Source organism: Pseudophryne corroboree, chromosome 6, assembly GCF_028390025.1.
Source record: "Pseudophryne corroboree isolate aPseCor3 chromosome 6, aPseCor3.hap2, whole genome shotgun sequence".
NCBI lineage: Eukaryota > Metazoa > Chordata > Amphibia > Anura > Myobatrachidae > Pseudophryne > Pseudophryne corroboree.
This window is the reverse complement of record NC_086449.1, coordinates 844,163,687-844,184,711: the sequence shown is the minus strand read 5'-3', so window position 1 is coordinate 844,184,711 and position 21,025 is coordinate 844,163,687. Positions and strand designations below refer to the sequence as shown.

At 49.0% G+C, this 21,025-nt stretch overlaps 1 protein-coding gene across 3 annotated transcripts in view; it reads left to right on the top strand.

Annotated features, from left to right (window-relative positions):
* PTPRO (protein tyrosine phosphatase receptor type O) overlaps nucleotides 1–21,025 on the top strand; it is a 698,190-nt gene that overhangs the window by 6,614 nt on the left and 670,551 nt on the right. For all 3 annotated transcript variants that reach the window (XR_010179771.1, XM_063929453.1, XM_063929452.1), the window contains exon 2: nucleotides 17,193–17,354. Coding sequence is in view for 2 of the 3 variants with exons in the window: in XM_063929453.1 (XP_063785523.1) it covers nucleotides 17,193–17,354 (162 nt within the window). In the remaining variant the exon portion in view is untranslated. The remainder of the gene's footprint in view (nucleotides 1–17,192; nucleotides 17,355–21,025) is intronic.

Genomic DNA, 21,025 nt, shown 5'->3' with positions numbered 1-21,025 from the left:
CTGGTGCATTATATAGTTGGTACAGAGGCTGGTGCTATTCCTCGTGAGTCCTGACGCAGTATATAGTTGGTACAGAGGCTGGTGCTAGTCCTCGTGGGTCCTGACGCAGTATATAGTTGGTACAGGGGCTGGTGCTATTCCTTGTGAGTCCTGCCACAGTATATAGTTGGTACAGGGGCTGGTGCTAATCCTCGTGAGTCCTGGCGCAGTATATAGTTGGTACAGAGGCTGGTGCTATTCCTCGTGAGTCCTGGCGCAGTATAAAGTTGGTACAGAGGCTGGTGCTATTCCCCGTGAGTCCTGACGCAGCATATAGTTGGTACAGAGGCTGGTGCTAGTCCTCGTGAGTCCTGACGCAGTATATAGTTGGTACAGAGGCTGGTGCTATTCCTCGTGAGTCCTGGCGCAGTATATAGTTGGTACAGATGCTGGTGCTATTCCTCGTGAGTCCTGGAGCAGTATATAGTTGGTACAGAGGCTGGTGCTATTCCTCGTGAGTCCTGGCGCAGTATATAGTTGGTACAGAGGCTGGTGCTATTCCTCGTGAGTCCTGGCGCAGTATAAAGTTGGTACAGAGGCTGATGCTATTCCTCGTGAGTCCTGGTGCAGTATATAGTTGGTACAGAGGCTGGTGCTATTCCTCGTGAGTCCTGGCGCAGTATATAGTTGGTACAGAGGCTGGTGCTATTCCTCGTGAGTCCTGGCGCAGTATATAGTTGGTACAGGGGCTGGTGCTATTCCTCGTGAGTACTGGGGCAGTATATAGTTGGTACAGAGGCTGGTGCTATTCCTCGTGAGTCCTGGCGCAGTATATAGTTGGTACAGAGGCTGGTGCTATTCCTCGTGAGTCCTGGCGCAGTATATATTTGGTACAGAGGCTGGTGCTATTCCTCGTGAGTCCTGGTGCAGTATATAGCTGGTACAGAGGCTGGTGCTATTCCTCGTGAGTCCTGGTGCAGTATATAGTTGGTACAGAGGCTGGTGCTATTCCTCGTGAGTCCTGGCGCAGTATATAGTTGGTACAGAGGCTGGTGCTATTCCTCGTGAGTCCTGGCGCAGTATATAGTTGGTACAGAGGCTGGTGCTATTCCTCGTGAGTCCTGGTGCAGTATATAGTTGGTACAGAGGCTGGTGCTATTCCTCGTGAGTCCTGGTGCAGTATATAGTTGGTACAGAGGCTGGTGCTATTCCTCGTGAGTCCTGGCGCAGTATATAGTTGGTACAGAGGCTGGTGCTATTGCTCGTGAGTCCTGGCGCAGTATATAGTTGGTACAGAGGCTGCTGCTATTCCTCGTGAGTCCTGGCGCAGTATATAGTTGGTACAGAGGTTGGTGCTATTCCTCGTGAGTCCTGGCGCAGTATATAGTTGGTACAGAGGCTGATGCTATTCCTCGTGAGTACTGGCGCAGTATATAGTTGGTACAGAGGCTGATGCTATTCCTCGTAAGTCCTGGCGTAGTATATAGTTGGTACAGAGAGGCTGGTGCTATTCCTCGTGAGTCCTGGCGCAGTATAAAGTTGGTACAGAGGCTGGTGCTATTCCTCGTGAGTCCTGGCGCAGTATATAGTTGGTACAGAGGCTGGTGCTATTCCTCGTGAGTCCTGGCGCAGTATAAAGCTGGTACAGAGGCTGCTGCTATTCCTCGTGAGTCCTGGTGCAGTATATAGTTGGTACAGAGGTTGGTTCTATTCCTCGTGAGTCCTGGTGCAGTATATAGTTGGTACAGAGGCTGGTGCTATTCCTTGTGAGTCCTGGTGAGGGTATATAGTTGGTAAAGAGGCTGGTACTATTCCTCGTGAGTCCTGGTGCAGTATATAGTTGGTACAGAGGCTGGTGCTATTCCTCGTGAGTCCTGGCGCAGTATATAGTTGGTACAGGGGCTGGTGCTATTCCTCGTGAGTACTGGGGCAGTATATAGTTGGTACAGAGGCTGGTGCTATTCCTCGTGAGTCCTGGCGCAGTATATAGTTGGTACAGATGCTGGTGCTATTCCTCGTGAGTCCTGGCGCAGTATATAGTTGGTACAGAGGCTGGTGCTATTCCTCGTGAGTCCTGGCGCAGTATATATTTGGTACAGAGGCTGGTGCTATTCCTCGTGAGTACTGGTGCAGTATATAGCTGGTACAGAGGCTGGTGCTATTCCTCGTGAGTCCTGGTGCAGTATATAGTTGGTACAGAGGCTGGTGCTATTCCTCGTGAGTCCTGGCGCAGTATATAGTTGGTACAGAGGCTGGTGCTATTCCTCGTGAGTCCTGGCGCAGTATATAGTTGGTACAGAGGCTGGTGCTATTCCTCGTGAGTCCTGGTGCAGTATATAGTTGGTACAGAGGCTGGTGCTATTCCTCGTGAGTCCTGGTGCAGTATATAGTTGGTACAGAGGCTGGTGCTATTCCTCGTGAGTCCTGGCGCAGTATATAGTTGGTACAGAGGCTGGTGCTATTGCTCGTGAGTCCTGGCGCAGTATATAGTTGGTACAGAGGCTGCTGCTATTCCTCGTGAGTCCTGGCGCAGTATATAGTTGGTACAGAGGATGGTGCTATTCCTCGTGAGTCCTGGCGCAGTATATAGTTGGTACAGAGGCTGATGCTATTCCTCGTGAGTACTGGCGCAGTATATAGTTGGTACAGAGGCTGATGCTATTCCTCGTAAGTCCTGGCGTAGTATATAGTTGGTACAGAGAGGCTGGTGCTATTCCTCGTGAGTCCTGGCGCAGTATAAAGTTGGTACAGAGGCTGGTGCTATTCCTCGTGAGTCCTGGCGCAGTATATAGTTGGTACAGAGGCTGGTGCTATTCCTCGTGAGTCCTGGCGCAGTATAAAGCTGGTACAGAGGCTGCTGCTATTCCTCGTGAGTCCTGGCGCAGTATATAGTTGGTACAGAGGCTGGTACTATTCCTCGTGAGTCCTGGTGCAGTATATAGTTGGTACAGAGGCTGGTGCGATTCCTCGTGAGTCCTGGTGCAGTATATAGTTGGTACAGAGGCTGGTGCTATTCCTCGTGAGTCCTGGCGCAGTGTATAGTTGGTACAGAGGCTGGTGCTATTCCTCGTGAGTCCTGGCGCAGTATATATTTGGTACAGAGGCTGGTGCTATTCCTCGTGAGTCCTGGCGCAGTGTATAGTTGGTACAGAGGCTGGTGCTATTCCTCGTGAGTCCTGGCGCAGTATATAGTTGGTACAGAGGCTGGTGCTATTCCCCGTGAGTCCTGGCGCAGTGTATAGTTGGTACAGAGGCTGCTGCTATTCCTCGTGAGTCCTGGCGCAGTATATAGTTGGTACAGAGGTTGGTGCTATTCCTCGTGAGTCCTGGTGCAGTATATAGTTGGTACAGAGGCTGGTGCTATTCCTTGTGAGTCCTGGCGCAGTATATAGCTGGTACAGAGGCTGGTGCTATTCCTCGTGTGTCCTGGTGCAGTATATAGTTGGTACAGAGGCTGGTGCTATTCCTCGTGAGTCCTGGTGCAGTATATAGTTGGTACAGAGGCTGGTGCTATTCCTCGTGAGTCCTGGCGCAGTATATAGTTGGTACAGAGGCTGGTGCTATTCCTCGTGAGTCCTGGCGCAGTATATAGTTGGTACAGAGGCTGGTGCTATTCCTCGTGAGTCCTGGCGCAGTATATAGTTGGTACAGAGGCTGGTGCTATTCCTCGTGAGTCCTGGTGCAGTATATAGTTGGTACAGAGGCTGGTGCTAGTCCTCGTGAGTCCTGGCGCAGTATATAGTTGGTACAGAGGCTGGTGCTAGTCCTCGTGAGTCCTGGCGCAGTATATAGTTGGTACAGAGGCTGGTGCTATTCCTCGTGAGTCCTGGCGCAGTATATAGTTGGTACAGAGGCTGGTGCTATTCCTCGTGAGTCCTGGCGCAGTATATAGTTGGTACAGAGGCTGGTGCTAGTCCTCGTGAGTCCTGGCGCAGTATATAGTTGGTACAGAGGCTGGTGCTATTCCTCGTGAGTCCTGCTGCAGTATATAGTTGGTACAGAGGCTGGTGCTAGTCCTCGTGGGTCCTGACGCAGTATATAGTTGGTACAGGGGCTGGTGCTATTCCTCGTGAGTCCTGCCACAGTATATAGTTGGTACAGGGGCTGGTGCTAATCCTCGTGAGTCCTGGCGCAGTATATAGTTGGTACAGAGGCTGGTGCTATTCCTCGTGAGTCCTGGCGCAGTATAAAGTTGGTACAGAGGCTGGTGCTATTCCTCGTGAGTCCTGGTGCAGTATATAGTTGGTACAGAGGCTGGTGCTAGTCCTCGTGGGTCCTGACGCAGTATATAGTTGGTACAGGGGCTGGTGCTATTCCTCGTGAGTCCTGCCACAGTATATAGTTGGTACAGGGGCTGGTGCTAATCCTCGTGAGTCCTGGCGCAGTATATAGTTGGTACAGAGGCTGGTGCTATTCCTCGTGAGTCCTGGCGCAGTATAAAGTTGGTACAGAGGCTGGTGCTATTCCCCGTGAGTCCTGACGCAGCATATAGTTGGTACAGAGGCTGGTGCTAGTCCTCGTGAGTCCTGACGCAGTATATAGTTGGTACAGATGCTGGTGCTATTCCTCGTGAGTCCTGGCGCAGTATATAGTTGGTACAGATGCTGGTGCTATTCCTCGTGAGTCCTGGCGCAGTATATAGTTGGTACAGAGGCTGGTGCTATTCCTCGTGAGTCCTGGCGCAGTATATAGTTGGTACAGAGGCTGGTGCTATTACTCGTGAGTCCTGGCGCAGTATAAAGTTGGTACAGAGGCTGGTGCTATTCCTCGTGAGTCCTGGCGCAGTATATAGTTGGTACAGAGGCTGGTGCTATTCCTCGTGAGTCCTGGCGCAGTATATAGTTGGTACAGAGGCTGGTGCTATTCCTCGTGAGTCCTGGCGCAGTATATAGTTGGTACAGAGGCTGGTGCTATTACTCGTGAGTCCTGGTGCAGTATATATTTGGTACAGAGGCTGGTGCTATTCCTCGTGAGTCCTGGTGCAGTATATAGCTGGTACAGAGGCTGGTGCTATTCCTCGTGAGTCCTGGCGCAGTATATAGTTGGTACAGAGGCTGGTGCTATTCCTCGTGAGTCCTGGCGCAGTATATAGTTGGTACAGGGGCTGGTGCTATTCCTCGTGAGTACTGGGGCAGTATATAGTTGGTACAGAGGCTGGTGCTATTCCTCGTGAGTCCTGGCGCAGTATATAGTTGGTACAGATGCTGGTGCTATTCCTCGTGAGTCCTGGCGCAGTATATAGTTGGTACAGAGGCTGGTGCTATTCCTCGTGAGTCCTGGCGCAGTATATATTTGGTACAGAGGTTGGTGCTATTCCTCGTGAGTCCTGGTGCAGTATATAGTTGGTACAGAGGCTGGTGCTATTCCTCGTGAGTCCTGGCGCAGTATATATTTGGTACAGAGGTTGGTGCTATTCCTCGTGAGTCCTGGTGCAGTATATAGCTGGTACAGAGGCTGGTGCTATTCCTCGTGAGTCCTGGCGCAGTATATAGTTGGTACAGAGGCTGGTGCTATTGCTCGTGAGTCCTGGCGCAGTATATAGTTGGTACAGAGGCTGGTGCTATTCCTCGTGAGTCCTGGCGCAGTATATAGTTGGTACAGAGGCTGGTGCTATTCCTCGTGAGTCCTGGTGCAGTATATAGTTGGTACAGAGGCTGGTGCTATTGCTCGTGAGTCCTGGCGCAGTATATAGTTGGTACAGAGGCTGGTGCTATTCCTCGTGAGTCCTGGCGCAGTATATAGTTGGTACAGAGGCTGGTGCTATTCCTCGTGAGTCGTGTCGCAGTATATAGTTGGTACAGAGGTTGGTGCTATTCCTCGTGAGTCCTGGTGCAGTATATAGCTGGTACAGAGGCTGGTGCTATTGCTCGTGAGTCCTGGCGCAGTATATAGTTGGTACAGAGGCTGGTGCTATTCCTCGTGAGTCCTGGCGCAGTATATAGCTGGTACAGAGGCTGGTGCTATTCCTCGTGAGTTGTGTCGCAGTATATAGTTGGTACAGAGGCTGGTGCTATTCCTCGTGAGTCGTGTCGCAGTATATAGTTGGTACAGAGGCTGGTGCTATTCCTCGTGAGTCGTGTCGCAGTATATAGTTGGTACAGAGGCTGGTGCTATTCCTGCATGTGACAAGATAAATGATAGATTTTATTTTTCTGTGTAATTTAAGGTTGTTTTAGTTGTCTTTGTTCCACTACGAGAACATTTTATAAAATAGTTGTCTCTCAATTAGTTGGAGCTATAAACCGTCCCCAGACATTATTCCACTATTAGTTTAAATCTAATATACACCATTGGGTTAAATTTAATATACACATTCTATACCTCCCAACGGGATAAGTGACCGCAACTCGGAATCCTGGCAGTCATTATGCCGACGCTGCAATCCCGATAGCTCAGAATGCTGACCTCCAGGATACCAAACGCCGGTCTCCCAGCCCCAACCCGCTCCCAACATGACCATTTCCAGGAGGGACAAAATGCTCTTTACCTTTCCTGATAGCAATCATATGTGTTTAAGCAGCTTTCTTATCAATTACATAGTTCAGAACAGATGAGGCCAGTCCGATATTAAGAGGGCATTTTACCCCTCGTGGTCATGTTGGGAGGTGTGCACAATCTAATATATACCCCCCCCTCTCCCCGCACGGCTTAATCCGGTCCTGGGGTGACGTGCAGGGTGCATCAGTGTCCTGTGACGGGACTGGCTGTAGGAGAGAGATACTGTATAACGTGAGAGTGATATAGAAGAATTGTCCCCTAATGACAGATTATAGGAAGGCCTTTTCTGCCCCCTGCTAAAGCATAAGAAACGGCTTCAGTGTAGGTTTGATGTCTCACCCATTATGAGTTCCCCATGCAGTCCTCTCCTGGTCAAGGAAAAGCAGCTGAGGAAGTAGGGGATACATTTTTGCATGAACCTTAATTCCCATGTTTGGAAATGCTATTGGGCGATTAGTTCTGTGCTTGGGTCTGGTCTTTGCCGGGTTTTGGGTTAGTTATTATCTGGTCCTATAACATATATGAGTGGGAAAAGGACCCTAGGGGGATTCTGATTGTTACATTGTAAACCCTGAGGTCATCTCCTTGGGTATGTTGAATATGTTGGGCTTCTAGTGCTTGTATTTGGGATGATAGATTCTTTAGGCTTTTGGCACTCCTTTTTTAAGCTTAGAGGCAAAGTCATCCAGGTAGTATCCAAGTATGGCCTTTAGTGCACGCCAGGAATCGATGATGATGATGATGATGATGATGGTGATGGTGGAGGTGTTGTTATGGAGAAAGTCCTTCCATGGAGAGTATGAAGCTTGCTTAGCCTCTGATACAGGGAGATAGTAGTTACATAACCCCCAAGGCTGAACCAGGGGCAACACTCCACCAGTATCCTTGTGAAGCAGTCACGTGGCGTGGCCAGAGCACAGATAAGGGGAAGCACAGCCTGATGAAGTAGCTGTGGTGTAAAGTGGACTTGTCTGTGAGGGCCGATTCACAATACAGAAGAGAAAATAGGTGTAATCGTGAACAGTGGGCGAATCACACGCCATACGTCCATCCGGCCATATTCTGAAAGGATTTGGATGACGAATCATACAAATTAGAGCTGGCACAGGAGGTAGACAAGGAGTAGCTTTCCAAATTACAGTCTGTGATCATATTAAAGTCTAATGGGAGCCTGAAGAACCCCTATAAACTTCCTGGACTACTGACAAAAAAACATTGGGCCTAATTCAGACCTGATCACAGCAGCAAAATCTTTCTCTAATGGGAGAAACCATGGCCCTCATTCCGAGTTGACCGCTCGCTGGCTAGTTTTAGCAGCCGTGCAAACGCTATGCCGCCGCCCACGGGGGAGTGTATTTTAGTTTAGCAGAAGTGCGAACGCATGTGCAGCCGAGCTCTGCAAAAACAGTTTGTGCAGTTTCCGAGTAGCTCAGAACCTACTCAGCGCTTGCGATCACTTCAGCCTATTTGTGTCCGGATTTGACGTCATACACCCGCCCAGCCACGCCTGCGTTTTTCCAGACACGCCTGCGTTTTTGCAAACACTCCTTGAAAACGGTCAGTTGACACCCAGAAACGCCCCCTTCCTGTCAATCTTCTAGCGGCCACCAGTGCGAATGAAAACTTTGCTAGAACCTGTGCAAAACCACAAAGGGCTTTATACCCGTACGTGGCGCATGCGCATTGCGGGGCATACGCATGTGCAGAAATGTCGATTAGCCTGATCGCTGCGCTGCGAACAACGGCAGCTAGTGATCAACTCGAAATGACCCCCCCATGTGCAGTGTAGTTGGTGCAGATGTAACATGTGCAGAGAGAGTTAGATGTGGGTGGGCTATTTTGTTTCTGTGCAGAGTAAATACTGGCTGTTTTATTTCTACACTGCAATTAAGATTTCAATTTGAACACCCCACCCAAATCTAACTCTCTCTGCACATGTTACATCTACCCCACCTGCAGTGCACATGTTACATCTGCCCCCCCTGCAGTGCACATGGGGTTAATTCAGACCTGATCGTAGCAACAAATTTGTTAGCAGTTGGGTAAACCATGTGCACTACAGGTGTGGCAGATATAACATGTGCAGAGAGCGTTAGATTTGGGTGGGTTATATTGTTTCTATGCAGGGTAAATATTGTCTGCTTTATTTTTACACTGCAATTTAGATTTCAGTTTGAACACACCTCAATGTTCAGTTACCTCCCCGTACAGGAAGAGACACTGGGGGTCATTCCGAGTTGTTCGCTCGCTAGCTGCTTTTAGCAGCTGTGCAAACACTAAGCCGACGCCCTCTGGGAGTGTAATTTAGCTTTGCAGAAGTGCGAACGAAAGGATTGCAGAGCGGCTACAAAATAATTTTGTGTAGTGTCAGAGTAGCTCCAGACTTACTCAATGCTAGTGATCACTTCAGACTATTCAGTTCCTGTTTTGACGTCACGAACATGCCCTGCGTTTAGCCAGCCACGCCTGCGTTTCCCCAACCACGCCTGCGTTTTTATCTGGCACGCCTGCGTTTTTATCTGGCACGCCTGCGTTTTTATCTGGCACGCCTGCGTTTTTATCTGGCACGCCTGCGTTTTTATCTGGCACGCCTGCGTTTTTATCTGGCACGCCTGCGTTTTTATCTGGCACGCCTGCGTTTTTATCTGGCACACCTGCGTTTTTCCACACACTCCTTGAAAACGGTCAGTTGACACCCAGAAACGCACACTTCCTGTCAATCACTCTTCGGCCAGCAGTGTGACAGAAATGCTTCGCTAGACCTTGTGTGAAACTACATCGCTCGTTGTAATTGTACGACGCGCGTGCGCACTGCGCCTCATACGCATGCGCAGAAGTGCCGCTTTTAGGCCTGATCGCTGCGCTGCAACCGAAATCTGCTAGTGAACAACTCGGAATGACCTCCACTATCTGTGACATCTGGACAGTATACGACTGTGATACGAAGACTGGAACCTCAGTAACTGTGAAGACTGTGAGCTAGATAACTGTGGCGAGACAATAATGATTGTGGAGTCTGGGGACTTGTCAACAGTGGGTTGTAAACAATAACTGTGGAAACGCAGAACTTGGTAACGGTGGCTTGTAGATATTAGCTGAGAAAGCCGCAAACTTGGAAATTGTGGATGAAAGACTCAGACTGTGAAAATTGGATACTTGGAAATCATGGGTGCAAAACTCAGACTGTAAGAACAGGATTCTTGGGAAATGTGGCTGAAAGGCTTGGACTGTAAACTCTGTATCCTTAGTGAACGTAACTGAAAGTCTTGAACTGTGAACTCTGGATATTTGGAAAACGTGACTGAAAAACTTGGATTGCAGAAACTGAATATTGAGCAACTGAGCAAAGAACCGAAGGAATCACCAACAGCTTCGAATGACCCACAGCTTCCGCAGGAGGCGGTGTCAGTACCGAACTCAGAACGAGAGTGCAGAGGATATCAGAGTATAATGCTGGAGAGCGATGCAGTGATTTCCAGGGACGTCTGCGGGAGCACAGAGCTGAAGCACCTTCTAGGAAAAGCAACATAACGCATTGGCAGTGTTCAATTCAAATCCAACCCCTTTTACAAGGGGAGCACTGCTATTGATTACACTGCATGCATTGGTCTCCAACATGGCAGCTCCCATAACTGCAGACACTCAAGGAAACGCTCCCTTTCTGCAGCGGGGTACACTGTGTTCCACAGGGAAAACATTGGGTGTAGAGTGGATCTTGATCCAGAGAGTCACCAACAGGCTAAAGCTTTAGACTGTCCCAGGATGCATTGGGGCCTCCTCTATAACCCCACCTTCAGGCACTGTGACCTCAGTTTCGAGTTGGTGCCTCTAGAAGCAGGTCACTAACAGGAGGGCTGCACTGGGCAGCCCTGAAGAAAAGCTTTTCAGAAGACTTCGAGGGATGCAGCACTGATATGTCAGGGTGACATTCAGCGCTGCGTCTCTGTCACCTCCCAAGCGGCGTCATATACCCCCGCGCCCTGTTCCCGGGTACTTGCAGCTGAGACGCTATGGCTCTAGGCACACAGTCGCAGACGCTCTCCTGGTTCGCGTGGCTGCTACGGGGAGGAGGTAAGAGGGTCCCCCAGGCGGGACCCGCCATTATATCGCGTTCCGATCGCATGTCTAGGGAGACGTACAGTACTACAACGCTGGCGTGGACACTATCACCAAGCAGGGACCCCACTATATCCGCCAGGGCATAGGAGTACAGGTCGGGTGTATTAATGCCCCTGTTAATAAGGCTCCGTAGTACCGTGGTGAGGCCCAGCATAGGGGAGACGGCGCTTGACCTGTAGCTCCTCCCCGGCCCAGGGCGACATCTACTGCAGATTTTCCCACCCTGGAGCTTCATCACACTCTCCCTCACTCCCTGACTGAGACGCTGGGCGCCATCTTAGAGAATAGCTGCGGCCAGTCTCTAAGACTGAAGGGAAAGATCTCCCTTGTAAAGCCGCCTGTACATCAGCGCTGTGACTGTACAGACACTTGAGTATTCTATATGTCTCTACATAGACAGTGTTTAGGACCGCGCTGTGTTTTATATATATATATATATATATATATATATATATTAGTCCAGTGCAGTTTTATTGTCATACTAATAATTAACCGCATTGCTATTGTGACTGTGTGTGCCTGTATTTGCTGTAAGGTTTCACTTTCAGTGTTTCCCAGAGATCTATCACTATATTCTGTACCCTAAGGGATTAGGTGCATCAGGGTCATTTATATAGTGCGTCAAAGTATTTACCTATTAAGTGTATTCTACTGTGTACTCAGTCACATAGTACCAGATTTATTCGCAGGTGTTGTGTGCTGGGGACTCAGTCACATACTAACGGATTTATTCTCAGGTATTATACTCTGCCTGGCTTCATCGTACTAATTCAGTCTGTGTTCCAGTGTGTACAATGTCTAACAGAAAGGGCAGTAAATCTGTGGACGCTCCTGCATCATGCAGAGCATGCGCCTAGGATTTTCCAGAAGGAGAAGCTGTGTATGATGGTCTGTGTACCATGTGTCATACATCTCCCAGTCAGTCCGCAGCTCCTGTAACCAATCAGGAATCAGGAGCCACCGTTGGCCACGTTCTCAAACCTACTAGGTACTCAGGTGGAACGCCTAACGCCCCCCTATGGGACCACCTGTGCCATTACAGACACATATTGTCCCTATAGTTAATCCACCTTGGGCGGATATTTTGTCTAATCAGTTACAGCAGTTAACTCAAACTTTGGTTAGACAAAAATCTACCCTAGGTCACTCCCGTGTCTCTGGGTCATCTAAGCGGGCTGCTTCCTCTTCTCAATCCACGAATCTCTCATATGTTTCATCTGAGAGGAGGATACTGAATCTGGTGTATCTGACAAGGGATCTGAATTACAAATCAATGTTCCTGCTCTAGTGGTTGCTATTAAGCAAATCCTACAAATCACTGATGAGGAATCCACTATTGTCACTAAGAAAACTGTTATGTTTAAAAGGCAGAAGGTGATTAAAAATCTATTGCCCCATTCTGACCATTTTGGTAGACATCAGGCAGGAAGCAAAAGGTCAAATCTCGTGCTTCCAAAACCACTAACCAAGACTGGGTGGCCCGTCAGCCTGCTTCTAAACAAGACAAGCCTGCCGCATGACAGGGCGGGCCTCCCCCTGGGGGACCCAAGGGTGGTAGTCCGACTTCTGCAGTTCACCAAGGTCTGGTTAAAGACCACTTCAGACGCATGGGTGCGAGAAGTTGTCTCGTTCAGGAGACGTCCCCCTCGCCAGTTTTGCGCCACGGTTATTCCCTCGGATCCATTAAAGGCGCAAGCTCTGCAGCAAGTGGTGAGTTCTTTCCAGAATACAGAGAGGCAGTGGTTACTACTCGACCCTGTTTCTAGTCCCAAAACCCAATGGGTCCTTCCGGCCTATTCTCAACCTAAAATCACTAATCAAGTTTGTGAGAGTGTCCAAGTTCCGTATGGAAACTCTGCGTTCAATTGTACTTGCGATGGAACCCGGAGAATATATGGTATCCCTGGATATACAGGATGCGTACCTGCATATTCCTATTGCAAAGTCACATCAGCAGTATCTGAGGTTTTCTATTGCCAATTTACACTATCAGTTCCAGGCTCTGCCATTTTGACTGGCTACGGCTCCTTGGATTTTCACCAAGGTTATGGTCGTAATGATGGCGCATCTCCGTAGCCAGGGAGTCAGGATCCTGCCGTAGCTGGACAACTTGTTGATCCTGGCAAACTCCCATGATGTCCTCATCAGTCATCTACAACTGACGGCAGAGGTGTAGCTAGGTGCCATGGTGCCCAGAGCAAGGGTATGTTTCGGCGCCCCCCTCCCCTTTTACTGAATTGGGTGCATGTTACATTTGAATAGAAAAAATATTTGAAAATCCTAAATTGATGACAGGGCCGGTTCTAGACCTTGTGGAGCTCAGGGTGAAAGTTTCCTGTGGGCACCTCACATGTCTAAAATAGGGACAGTGCGCACAAAGGCACGCAACAAAAATATAGGGTCATGGCTTCATGGATAAGGGGTGTGGCCACAGAATGTACCAATTCAGATTACACTGCACATTATTGTCCGTTATTCACATTACACCACACAGTAGTACCCCTTAAACACGTTACTCCACACATTAAAGCCCCCTATACACATTATGCCACACAGTATGGCCCCCTATACATGTCACAGTAGAGCCGCTTATACGTGTTACTTTGCAGCTTCTAATGTAGAGAGAGGTGCTGTAACAGCTGGGTCAGAGAGGGGTTCTGCAGCATCAGTGTAGAGAGAGGTGCTGTAACAGCTGGGTCAGAGAGGGGTTCTGCAGAATCAGTGTAGAGAGAGGTGCTGTAACAGCTGGGTCAGAGAGGGGTTCTGCAGCATCAGTGTAGAGAGAGGTGCTGTAACAGCTGGGTCAGAGAGGGGTTCTGCAGCATCCGTGGCAGAGAAAGGTTCTGCAGCATCCAAGGTAGAAAGTGGTGCTGGAGCAGCCAAGGCAGAAAGAGGTGCTGCATCAGCTGGGGCAGAAAGAGGTGCTGCAGCAGCTGGGAGAGAGAGAGGTGCTGCAGCAGCTGGGACAAAGAGGTGCTTCAGCAGCTGGGCAGAGAGAGGTACTGCAGCAGCGGTAGGGGGGGGGGGCAGAGAGTGGTGTAGTAGGACAGAAGTTACCCTGCTACACAGCTACAAGCAGTGAGACATATAAAGAGGGCAGGCAGAGCTCCGGCATGTGTCGGCTGTCAGTGTCTTCTGCTGTCACCTCTAGCCTGCCCTGTTCCCTACCTAGTCTCCATGTCTGAGTCAGTGTGCACCCCTCTGCATCTCCTCTTCCTGCTCTGTGGCTGCCTGTACAGCGGGCCGTGGTATATTGTTTGGAGGGGTTCAGGCGGAGCCGCCCTCTAACTTTTCCAGCGCTCGGAGCTCGCACTCCACCGGAACCACCCTCGCTACACCCCTGACTCTGACGGTAAGCTTGCTACAAGCCCACGGGTGGCTCTTCAATTTGAAGAGCTGGTCCCAGCTCAGAGAATGGTCCACCTGGGAGCACTCCTGGACACACACAGTCAACGCCTGTTCCTGTCTCCAGAGAAAGTCCTGAAACTTCAGAACAGGATAAGATCCTTCCTTCCCTGCAACAGTGTTTTGATACACTCAGCGATGCAGGTACTTGGCCTAATGGTGTCGACATTCGACATGGTGGAGTACGCTCAATTTCATTCCCGCCCTCTGCAGAAGTTAATCCTTTCCACGTGGAACGGCCTACATAATCAGATCAGGTCAATTATGATCACTTTGACTCCGGAGGTTCAGCTGTCGCTGACCTGGTGGCTCCAGGACCAGCGACTGACCAGGGAACGTCCCTTCTGGATCCCTGACTGGGTTCTGTTGACAACAGATGCCAGTCTGCAGGAATGGGGTGCGGTATTGGAGCAACACTCTTTCCAGGGTTGCTGGACCCGGGAAGAATCACTCCTTCCGATTAACATTCTGGAGTTACAGGCGGTGTTCAATGCATTAACTCTTGCCCTGCCTCTAATACAAAACAGGTGTTCAAGTCAGGTCAGACAATGCCACCACGGTGGCATACATAAATCAAGGCGGCACTCGAAGTCGCAGGGCCATGAGGGAAGTGCAAAAAATCCTCCGTTGGGCGGAACGCCATCTGCCAGCAATATCGGCAGTGTTCATTCCGGGCATCCTAAACTGGGAAGTGGACTTCCTCAGTCGTCAGGACATGCATGCCAGAGAGTGGAGTCTTCATCCGGAAGTCTGTCAACTTCTAGTGTACACATGGGGCCTACCAGATGCAGACCTGATGGCGTCTCGATACAATAACAAAGTTCCGGTCTTCGGATCAAGGACCAGGGATCCTCAAGCAGCGTTCGTGGACACACTAGCCATTCCATGGAACTTTCGGCTGCCATACGTGTTCCCTCCAGTGCCACTACTGCCCAGGGTCCTGCGGAAGTTCAAGCAAGAAGGAGGAATACTACTTCTAGTCGCTCCGGCGTGGACCAGGCGGCATTGGTTCTAAGACCTGCAGGGTCTATCGACAGAGCGTCCTCTTCCACTTCCTCAACGACCAGACCTCCTCATAAAGGGCCCTTGTCTCTATCCAGACCTGGCCAGACTGGCTTTGACGGCGTGGCTCTTAATCACTCCTGAGGGCCAAAGGATTCTCTGAGGTGGTCATCCAAACTATGCTGAAAGGCCGCAAACCGACATCTGCCCGGATCAATTACAGGGTCTGGAATTCTTATTTCACCTGGTGTGCTGATATGAACTATAATGCGTACAGATACAAAACATCCAGAATCCTGGCTTTCCTGCAACAAGGCCTGGACTTAGTCCTTCATCTGGCCTCCCTCTAGGTTCACATATCAGCCTTGTCGTGAGGTTTCAGAGAAAAATTGTGTCTATACCTGACGGTCATACATTCACTCAGGGTGTTTTACGGATTCAGCCTCCCTATGTCCCTCCTGTGGCTCTATGAGATCTGTCTGTTGTCCTGAATGCCCTGCAAGAGTCTCCATTTGAACCTCTTGAGTCAGTGGACCTTAAATAACTCACAGCCAAGGTCCTGTTTCTGCTGGCTATTGCCTTAGCTAGGAGGGTGTCAGACTTTGTCCTGTCATCCACCCTTTCTGATATTCCATCATGACCAGGCAGTTCTTAGAACTCGCCCAGGTTACTTACCTAAAGTGGTGTCATCTTCCCACCGTAACCAAGAGATTGTGGTTCTGGCCCTTCTCTTCTGATTTGTACTCCAAAGAGCAGTCTTTGGATGTGGTACGGGCTCTCCGTATATACGTGGAGAGGACTGCCTCTCTCAGAAGGTCAGATATCCTGTATGTACTATTTGGTTTCCACAAACGTGGCTGGCCTGCGAATAAGCAAACCTTGGCCAGATGGATTAGAATGGTGATAGCACAAACTTATGTACAGGCTGGACTCTCAGCTCCTGCTGCTATTAATGCCCATTCTACTCGGCCTGTTGGACCTTCTTGGGCAGCTCGCCGTGGCGTGACAGCAGAACAGTTGTGTAAGGCAGCTATGTGGTCCTCATTGAACACGTTCATCAGGTTCTATGCCTTTGATACTTCTGCCTCCCAGGATGCTTCCTTTGGACGCTGGGTTCTTATTCCTGCTAAGACGCATCCCCTTCCTTGAGGATCTGCTTTAGGACATCCCCGATGGAATACCAGTGTACCCCGCTGCAGAAAAGGAGATTTATGGTAAGACTTACCATTGTTAAATCTCTTTCTGTGAGGTACACTGGATTCCACAGGGCACCCACCCTGACGCACTTAGCTTCCTTGGGTCTGTATGGCATTAGCCGCTGACACCCCCTCCTGTCGTGAGAATGTGGGTCTACGTGACATCTACCGTCTCTCTTACCTGCTACTGCATTGGACTGATTAACAAAACTGAGCTCCAGTGTCCGGAGGCGGGGCTATAGAGGAGGCAGTGCAGTGCATCCTGGGAACAGTCAAAGCTTTAGCCTGTTGGTGCCTCTGGATCAAGATCCACTCTACCCCCCGATGTTATTCCCTGTGGAACCCAGTGTACCTCGCAGAAAGAGATTTAACAATGGTAAGTTTTTACCATAAATCTCCTTTTCCTTCTGAGTCCCCGATTCCTAAGCTCCAGTGCTTACACCAGACACACCGCAACCTCTCACCGTCGGCGGGATGTAAAGCCGCCCAAGTCCGGCAGCCATGCATAACTTTTTTTAAAGAGGCAATCATTTACAAGGCAAAACCATGCCTTGTACATGATTGCCCCTTTAAAAAAAAGTCTGAGTTCAGCTGGCATCATGCGTGGCCGCCGGACTCGGGCGGCATTACATCCCGCCGCACGAGTGGGAACCGGCCACCCACCGCCACAGCACCGCCATGACCCGAACAAGGAAACCCCGGGACCCAGGACTGATGGTAAGACCATGACAGATATAAATAATAGTAATATTTGCCGATGTTAGTGTTTTGTAGACTGGCTCCTGGGTGTCGGCACGTTCCCCTCATGAAGCCCCCCCCTACTGCACTTCTTACATACATTTCTGGGGTAGTGAATACAGGGAATATATTTGTGCATTCTTTGCTAAGTGCTTTGAAGCAAAATGACTGAATAATAAGATGAAATGCATTTGTAGCCATCGCATTATGTCGCCTTTATACATATTTAGTAAATTATTCTTTTTTCTATTTTAGGAAATACAACGGAAACGTCGGCTGTAGATGACAGCACCCATGAATTTGTGACCGTGTTGAATGAGCCAGGAAAATATCAATTGATGATCAGAACGTCTAGCTCCTCCATGTTCTGTGGTAGTCGGGAAAGTAGCTCACCCGGAGCGCTCCGTTTCTATATCAGTAAGTGAGCAATTCTTCCTGCGGCTTGTCAGCTTATTACAGAGACATGACAGGCAGAGCTGAGCGGTCACCGTGACATTCTGGGGGCGGCTGGCGCAGATATAGAGCTGTCGGGAATCTTCTGTGGGAGCATTATTAGCTCGGATGGTCAGAAGGATAGATTTGGCTTCTTATTCCTTTTCTTTTTTTCTTTTTTTTTCAAGTGTTTTTATTGACCAGTGATATTTCAGTACAGCTGTATCAGCAGTATGCATTATATAAACAATACATTATAAACAGATAGTAACAGTACATGTTATTATACTCCGTGTAAGCCTTGTTAGCCCAAGAGAACAGTGGTATCTAAACTGCAGAGGGTGTGTGCCCACCACTGAAATGTGAGAGAGTTATGTGATATCCTTATATGATGTGCATTAGTGTAGAGTCACGGGTTCAGAGGTTTAGAAAGGAGGAGATGTGGAGTCTAATGTCTCTTGCAGGTACCATTTCGTGTCTTTGAAACATTTTCGCAGGGCTTCCTTGGTAACCTGGGGAAGGACCTGGACATAAGGTAGCCAGATTTGGAAGAATTTTTCGGTCAGTTTGTCTTTCTGTAAGGTGGTGTTGGTCCAGTCTAGATGGAATAGGTGAGAGATTCTAGGATGTAGTAAGGAGATGTGGGTTGGGTCAGTGGATATCCATTGTGAGAGGATCGTTTTTTTTGTGGCTGCTGCTGGTTTCGTTAAGAGAATACGTTGTCCCTTGGACAGGTCAGGGGGGTGTTGTTTTGGGAATATGCCCCAGAACGCCCACGTCTTAGTAATGGTAAATTGTAGTTGTAAGACTGTTGTGATGTACGATTGGAGCGCTTGCCAGAGTGTATATACCTTGGGGCATACCCATAAGCAGTGTACGAGGTCAGCTTCTGGAGCATTGCATTTGAAGCAGTGAGAGGATGGGGCTGCTCCGATAAGGTGTCGTAGCTTGGGGGTAACATACGCTCTGTGTAAGATTTTTTGGTGCATTTCTGAATATGTGATTGAGCCTAGTGTTTTGTCTAAGTAGGTGTTGATCTGATGGATCGGCTAATAATTGTGAATAGGTCGAGGCTACCTGGAGGGATGCCTCTGCCAACCTCTCCCTAAGTTGCCTTTTCTTGGCCGCTACATAGGAAATAATCTGTCCTCGGAGCACGGGTGTGGAGGCCTGCCAGAAAAGGTTTGGGTTATTGATATGTTCTGCGTTGTCTTGTGTATAGTTAAGATATGATTGTGTCAAGAATAGTTTGAAGTCTTCAGTGTGAGCGAGATATTCAGGGAATCGCCAGGTGTAGGAGTGTTGTCGGGGTGTGTTTAGTTTGATTGTTAAGGTAATGGGGGCATGGTCTGATATGAGTATGGTAGCTATGGTGGAGTCTAAGATTCTGTGTATGGTAGATGCCGGTACTAGCCAATAGTCTAGTCTGGAGAATATTTTATGTGGATGGGAGAAGAATGAGTACTCCCTAGAGTCAGGGTGGAGGAATCTCCATGGGTCTAACAGCTGTAGGGAGTCTTGCAGTAGTGACAGGGATGGTGGTGTAGTTCTACTGTAGTTCAGTTGTCTGGGGCCACCTGATACGTCTAGTAATGGGTCTAACACTAAATTAAAGTCTCCCCCCATGATTAAGACTCCTTCCGTCCAATCCTGCAATTTAACGTAAATGTCTGAGAAGAAGGAGGTGTTCGGCCCCGTAGGGGCGTAGATACATGCCAGCGTAAAAAGTTCTCCCTCTACCTCTACCTTCAGGAACAGAAACCTGCCCTCAGTATCTACCCAATCGTCTTTGATCTTGTAGTTTAAGGATCTGCGAAAAAGGAGAAGTACTCCCCTTGTTTTTGTCGTGTAGGAAGCACTCTTAAAGTCTCCCACCCAAACGTCTCTAAGTGTATTGGGATCATTGAGACGCCAGTGCGTCTCCTGTAGAAACACTATATCAGGGTGAAATTTTTTAAGGTGGGTCAATATCTTTTTCCTCTTAATTGGTGTGTTTAGGCCCTCTACGTTCCATGAAACTAGTTTGAGAGACGTCTTTAAGCCGTCTTTAGGGGTCTTAGTGTCCACAGGGGTCGTCATTATCCAATTCCCATTCTAGCGGAGCGTAGAAAGAGTAACCTTAAGCGGTAGCCCTTACCCCCGTCCCAGCTCGCTAGGGGAGGACTAAGATGATGTGTAGGATGGACTAACGGAGTTAAGAAGTATATAAGATAACTGAACAATGCAATGCGGAGAAACAGTGGTAGCCGATATAATATAGGCCACCAGTCATAACAGTTTACAAATTTTTGAACCCAGGAAGACAGTAATAAGAACCGTCTATCTGTAATGGAAGCTTTAAGTTGGTTAGTAGGGGGGGGGGGGGGGGGGGGGGGGGGGGGGGGGGGGGGGGGAAGTGATAACAACCATAAAACAATTATCAACCATGTGCTATCCATTGGACAAGGGGAAGAGATGTAACAACGGAAGGAGATATTTGGGCCTGAGAAAGTCAGTCCGCATCATCCATTCGGGAATCAGGTTGCGATGTTGGTAATGATTTGAGGAAATTTCGAGCTGCATCTGGATTGTCGAAGAAGTAAGGTTTGCCGCCATGATGGATTCTCAGTTTTGCCGGGTACAGGAGGGCAAATCTGATGTTTTTGGCATGGAGTTCTTTGCATATTGGGGAGAACTCCCGCCGTTGTGTCGAGACTTGAAAGGAAAAGTCCTGAAACAATAGAAGTTTGGATTCCTTGTATCGTAGGTCAGGGCATTTGCGATAGGCTTCCATGATTTTGACTTTGTCGAGGTAGTTAAGTAGCCTGAAAATGACTGGCCTGGGACGTGGTGAAGAAGATTGTGAAGGTTGTTTATCCGGACCGATGCGGTGGACTCTCTCCACTAGGTATGAGGTGGGGGATGAGGGTAGGTATAAAGTTGAGGGGAGCCAATGTGTGACCAAGTCCATTAGGTCTGTTTGTCTGATGGTTTCTGGTAGGCCAATCATGCGCAGGTTGTTCCGACGGTTTCGGTTTTCTAAATCTTCGATCTTGTCGGCCATGGCCACTAGGGTGTTATCATGTGTTTGTTGTTGGGAGTGAATTGTATGATAGTCGTCTTCCAATGTCGATATTCGGTCTTCGGCTTCCGCCAGCCGTTGTGTGTGTTGGGTTAGTTGCGCTGCTGCCGATGTGATAGCTTCCATTAGAGGAGCTAGTTTTGCATCCAATAAAGGAGATATAATGTCTGATATTTCTCTGGCCCTTTGTATTGCGGAAGGACTGGCTTGGGTGTCGGTGGATGTCGTGTCGTCTGAGGATTGCCTATTTAGTGAATAGGGGGATCCTTGTGGGATAAGGCTGGGCTCCCTTTCTTTGGCCGTTGCCTTATTTTTGTTTTGGGCGTTTTTATATGTGCGTGGTGTTTTTGGCCACGTATTTTTCCATGGTGAGAAATATGTCCTCTAATGTGGTAATAGGTTTTAAACGCTGTCAAATCTCAAGTTATGAAGCAAGAAACCACTGTGTCCGTAGTGGTATGATGTATATTTGTAGCACACGGTTGTGTTGCTCCGGGTTGGGTTGGGGGATAGGGGTAGCTTGGGATCCAAGGGGCTAGCAGTTAACAATCGCACGTTGTCATAGAATGCCAGGAATCCCTCAGGCAGCCGGGTC